Source organism: Polypterus senegalus, chromosome 8, assembly GCF_016835505.1.
Source record: "Polypterus senegalus isolate Bchr_013 chromosome 8, ASM1683550v1, whole genome shotgun sequence".
Lineage (NCBI taxonomy): Eukaryota > Metazoa > Chordata > Cladistia > Polypteriformes > Polypteridae > Polypterus > Polypterus senegalus.
Genome location: NC_053161.1, coordinates 79,312,466 through 79,318,465, shown reverse-complemented (window position 1 = coordinate 79,318,465; position 6,000 = coordinate 79,312,466). Strand labels below are relative to the sequence as shown.

Here is a 6,000-nt window from a genome sequence, read left to right as displayed (position 1 = left end):
TAAAGTGGAATATCTTCAAAGGCGACCAGGTCCACAATAACCTCTACGTGTCTTATGCATTAAGACCTATTTTATATTATTTTATTGTCTAAAATCTTTAAAATATCTTTTGATTTCCTTTCACCTACTCATTTCACTCTTCTGATTTCTGTGATTTAAACTGCTTACATTACCAACTTGTATTAGTACAGGTTCGACTTGTTCTGCACCAAGGATTTTAAAATGATCGGTCCCGCTCATAAACACGTCATTAGTATTGCATAAATGTTCTCTGTTCTTATACATTGGTTTGCAAAATGCAAACTTTAATCACTCCTAGTATTTACATGAAGTGCAACGCACTACGCTCTTTCCGTTAAAACTGATCCCAGCTAAGTGTTAGAGGGTGATCCTTAAAATAAAACTAAAGATTTACTGAAGAAAACCTGAGAGTCCTGAGGGAGACGTCCCATTTCCTGCCCCCCAATTCTTTTAATATTCTTATATGGGCGGTGTCTCCCCTTTTCCTCCAGCTTTTTCCCATTCACCTTTTTGCTTTCTTGCTGGATGTACGTCTTCCGCGGAAAAAGAAAGTTGCGCGAGTTCGACGTCAGCTCCGCGCGGCATCCCTTTTGGATTTTTAGGAGCAGGAGATGACGTCAGATAAGGCTTTTTCTGTCGGATAGTTGTTTTGCTTTAAATAGCAGATTGAGGCGTAGATGTGTTTCTTAGATATAGGGATTAAAATGTGTTGTTAGTTACACTCTTATCTTTATTTTTGTGCCACCCCCTCGTCCGACATTTAGTATGAAAATATAAAAAAAAATGAACGTGGCATTTGCATTTTTTCTGCTTTTGCTCCTAGCAAAACAGTTTTGAAAGCGAAGCCAACTACTGGCTGGCTGCCTCTTTGTTCGCCGGAGTTGACCTCCTTGACGAATCCCTTGTCTGCGTCTTACTAGTTATCGCAAAGGCAAGAAAGGATGGTCGACAACAGCCGTTTTTTTGTCGTTTCCAACATGACGGATATCACGGAGGCCAAGCCTCATGGATGTAACAACGGGGCTCTCATGGACCGTTTTGGAGTTCTCATCCAGGGTCTGCTCGCTGTCGTAGCCTTCAGCACTTTGATGTGTGAGTATTTGATTTGGTGACAAGGGAAGCGCTCGGGACTATTGTCTTGTTAATGTTAGCGATTTCTTTTATTATACGTTATTGTCTGTACTGTTAATGTAGCATAAGTTTCTGCACTTTTAATCCAATGGTGTAAGGACGCGAGGCTTTAACTGCAATGTTTACATCTACAGCTGCAGGCGCGGAGATTTAAAGGGACAGAATGCAGCTCACAGGGGAAAACTCGTGTTTCACGTGTTTCGCGCGGCGTGACCCCTTCTTTGAGTTGACGTTGCTTCGTACTAAATAACATTTACTTTACGCATGGAAAGTTGTTTTAGTTTTTTGGTCACCCATGCTTTTAACTGGATGTGCCCTTGCTGAAAACTATATTATAAAAAGGAAGCCGAACAAAAAGAGTGCGTCTTGTGGCGAGTGCAGCTGCCTCCTCACAGTTCGAATCCATGCACAACTCGCCTTCGAGTCGCCTTGTGGTGTTGCACATTGTTTTAGATATGCAGAATAGGTTAATTAGCGACTGAAAATTACACACCGTCTAATGTGTGCACTGTAGGTAGTCCCACGATGGGCAGTTGCACCATCTTGGCCTGAGCCCGCTTTCCCATAAATAGTCTGCGACCCATAGCGTTATATGGTTGATTTGTGAAAATAAGACGAGATGTGTGGACCTGCAGAGCTACATCACCATACATGATCACAGGTCGACCCCAGCAGTTTCAGGGCGGAAGTGACATCACTCCATGTCTACACCCGGCAATTTGGCAATAAACGTTTATACATTGCCACAAATCAAATTGACTGACATGCTAACCAAACCAAACCCTAACAAAACTGAATCAAATCAAAATCTTTATTGTCATTGTAGCAGTGAGACATTGTACAACGAAATTTAGGTGCAAATTTCCAATGCTAAAATAAAATAAAAAAACTAACCCCTAACATTAACCCAACTCCTGATCATAACCATTTTATCGTAAATGCTAACCATACTAATCCCTAACCTTAACTTTTGCCCCATAACTACTGGTCAAGAAGTGCTTGCATAGACCTGCAGTGACTTGTGGTGCTCCTGCTCTGCAGTTAGGTATTATGAAATAAGACTTTGTTCCCAGTGGTTCTCCTGAATGATAGGGGGACTTGCAGGGAAATTGGAAGACACTGTCCTTTTAACATCAGAATCACTGTCCTTTTCCCTGCCGTGAGTAGTCTTAGTATCTCTGTTTGTGTGGGCCATATCTGGGTACAGGTAGTGTGGAAGGTGCAGACTGGGTAATAAAGGATGAACAGTTGTGGAAAGATGCCATATTCGCTGACAGAGTGGTAGATTGATTGATAATACTTTGTCTTACTATTGTGTAACTAGCCTTTACAGAAGATCAAGAGATATTGAATTATTATAACAACCAGCAACATTCCCCCTCAGACACGCAAAAGAGTTATAATAAAGAAGGACACACTTCTGACTTGGGTAATGATTGGAGAACAGTCACAGTAAGATATTATAAGACATATTTCTGTGTGTATGAAGGAGCCTCATTGGCGTAAATCCAACGTGGTTATACGGCTGGCTGGTGCCCCATACAAGTCCAATTCCTACTTGGCACCCAGTGTTGCTTAGACATGAATGTTGCTCTGGTTCAGGGAGGTGGATTAAGCAGACTGATAAAAGTTTCATTAGCCTTTTATTACTAGAGTGTTTTTGTTTAAATAAATTAGTTTTGCATTGTAAACTATTACATTGCCTGCAACTGTATGAGAGGAAGGAGTAGGGCTGATTTAAATATTCATCCACCTATGTTCTGAATTTGCTTTAGCCATTTAAGAATCAGTTCTTGCAGCACTGTGTTAGTGTGTCAGAGAGAGAGAATGTGCAGCATTATTCATGATGGCCATCAGTTTTGTTATTTACTGTTAACTTCAGCAGGGTGAGAGTGCGTCCTATAACTGAGCCTGCCTTTTTAATTGTCTTGTTTATTCGATGGACAACTCTTGAAATATTACTGGCTCAGCACTCCTCAAACTAGCTATTCCAAAGCTATAGAACAGTAGATCACCGGTGTTGCCCTTCAAAAGTTTGATTTGTTGTCTTCTCCCTGAGTAAGCAACGTGAACAACTCTTCAGTATAACAACCTTTTAATGTAAAGACACAGTTAAACACTAAATGGCCACAGACAGACTGCTCCTTAATGAGTTGTTTGCTGGGCCAATTTATCTTAAAAGTCTATCCACAACGTTTCTGCCTACTTTAACCAAAAATGTTTTTTTGTGCAAATAAATTATTTTATATAGGGCTTTCACAGTTCATTTTAAGGCAAGACTAAAGACCAGTCTCTTCTCAGTTGCTTTCTACATGTACTATTGTGCTCACTTTAACTCTTGAAGATAGAGTACACCTTCCTGTATTGCAGTTTGTCATGTTTCCATCACATTCACTTTTTCCACAATCTAATACTTCATAATTTTGTTACCTCATCCTTTCTGAGTCCCTGCAGGTCTCTTGGTATAGTATGATGCAGTGGTTAGCATTGCTACCATGTTAAACCTGTTTTACAGGGTCCAGTTCCATGCTCAGCTATGGAGTTCACCATTTCATCTAGTGTTTGCATAGGTATCCTCAGGGTAATCCTGTTTTCACAATTAGTAATTCAAAACCAATGTAGATACTGTATATTAATGGCTGGTGCCCAATACAGGTCCGATTCCTGTCTGGAACCCAGTGCTGCTTGGACTTCAATGTTGCATGTGTTCAGGAAAGTGGATTAGGTAGGCTGCTTAACTTTAATTAGGCTTTTATTTGTATTAGAGTGTTTATGTTTAAATAAATTAGTTTTGCATTGTAAATTATAGCATTGCATGCAGTTGTGTGAGAGGGAGTAGTAGGACTGTTTTTAAATATTCATCCACCAATTTTCTGAATTTAATTTAGCCATTTAAGGCTCAGAATGTTCTTGCAGCACTGGGTGCAAGGTGGGATCTAATCCTGAAAGAGGTGGTTCCAGTAGCTTGCATGGCATACCTACAAACACACACCAACACTCCCTCATTCATTCAGTAATATTAGGCAAATGTACTGTGTAATTAGCTATTAATGTAACATGCATCTCTTTGACTGGATGGAGAAAACCAATGATAATTTGGGGTAAATTAAGAATTGTTACTCATGTAGTGATAAGGCTGAGACTTTTTCCAGTCAATATGCTGTGAGGAGCAGCAGAGTTAAACATTGTGCAACCATGTCACCCTAACTGGGTGTATTGGGAGGTCCCAGAAAAGAGCAAGGCATAAGAGGAGGTTTATGCATGTGGTGAGAGGGGACATCCAGGAGGTCAGTTTGACAGAGCAAGATGCAGACGACAGGAAGATATGGTAACAGATGATCTGCAGTGGGAGCGGCTGAAAGAAGAAGATTGTTTAAAACTGTTTCAATATGAGCTACTAATATAAAATTTTATTTATTTTTTTGACAGAATGATTGTGTAAAGTTTAAGAAAATTGTTAGAAGCAATACTGATATGATTCTTGTTACAGAGCAACATTTAAGTCAGTAGGAGGCGTTTTTGGCTTCCCAGATTAACCTGTAAGCAGCTGTTACAGTACTGAATGTGGCTTCATTATTACTATTTCTGACTGATTCCTGGTTTTGTCTATAATTCAGTAAATTCATTGACATAGTAATTGGCAGTTACACAGCTGTGGACTGTTGTTTTAAGTGACATGAAGCATAACTGACAGAATAGAAGAAAGCTTGTCTCATTCTGATAATTTTTGTACTCTTGATTGTCATAATTTGCAAAACTAGTGGAGTATTGTTGCAGAGTTCATCAGTCTTTATTAGATTTGAAGTGATACATATAATTGAGAACTTAATGACATCTCTGGTAGAACTTAAGAAAAATAGTAGCTTAAATAGTAAATATTTGCTAATAGGGATACATTTTATTATCTTTATTACTACTAAATTTATTCATTTTTTAGTTTGTGAAGTGTAAGTTGTGTAGTGTATCCTGTGTTTGCTTACGATAAGAGCGAGTATGAAAAATGAATTCTGTTGTCTTTAGTGCACATGGCAATAGATTAAATTGTAGTTATTTGTTTAAGTAATTGATCATTTGGCAGAAGTTAATGTTCATCGAATAATTTACTGAACCTAGATAGCATACCAGTCGTTTCCTAGGCACTCGCAGAATAATTCTTGCTGTCATTTGTATCACAACAGTGATGCTTGCTCACCTTTTCACGTGGGATTAAACAAGGGTATTTGTAGTGTGTAGAAGATGCAATGGAAATATGCCATCTCCACATAGAAATCAGAGCAGGGTTAAAACTGAGAGGTGGCAACACCAATCACTGCATGCATCATCATGCCACCCAAAATGTGTACTGAGAGTAATTTCCTGTAAATTGCTGCTTTGGATCTTTTTGCCTTATGTCTCTCTATTATAATAAAAAAAATCATAGAATAAGACAAGACTTTTTAGCCTGGGACGAGACGTTATTTTTTCAGAGAGATACTTTCATGGCCCGCAAGACTAGACTTTGTGCTAAGAGTTTTAACCACGCCTGGGGCTGGAAATAAAAGACAGAGTAGATGACAAAATAGAATGTCGTAAAGAATGCAAAAACATTGGCGCAATACACACGCAGAGCAGGTTAAAGATAATGAAAGGACTAAAATTTGAAAGTCTCCAAAAATGATAGTAAAGATCGCATTAGCACAAACGAATGGAAATTATTACTCGGTGAAATAACAGAACAGCGCAAAGAGATTGAATACATTGTTTGGATTTAAACTTTAAGTTGGAGACTTGTAGATCGTCTAATTCGTGTGACTATCAGGGAAAAGTAGTATTTCTTCGCATTGAAGAGATGTATCCACAAGAATTAAG

General features: G+C 38.9%; 1 protein-coding gene across 1 annotated transcript in view; it reads left to right on the top strand.

Moving 5' to 3' along the window:
• The first annotated feature begins 554 nt into the window (after positions 1-554).
• The window catches only part of tmem110l (transmembrane protein 110, like), a 121,593-nt gene continuing 116,147 nt past the window's right edge, over positions 555-6,000 (top strand). Inside the window, exon 1 of the mRNA XM_039761322.1 lies at positions 555-1,113. Coding sequence (XP_039617256.1) covers positions 963-1,113 — 151 coding nt within the window. The 5' untranslated portion in view covers positions 555-962. The remainder of the gene's footprint in view (positions 1,114-6,000) is intronic.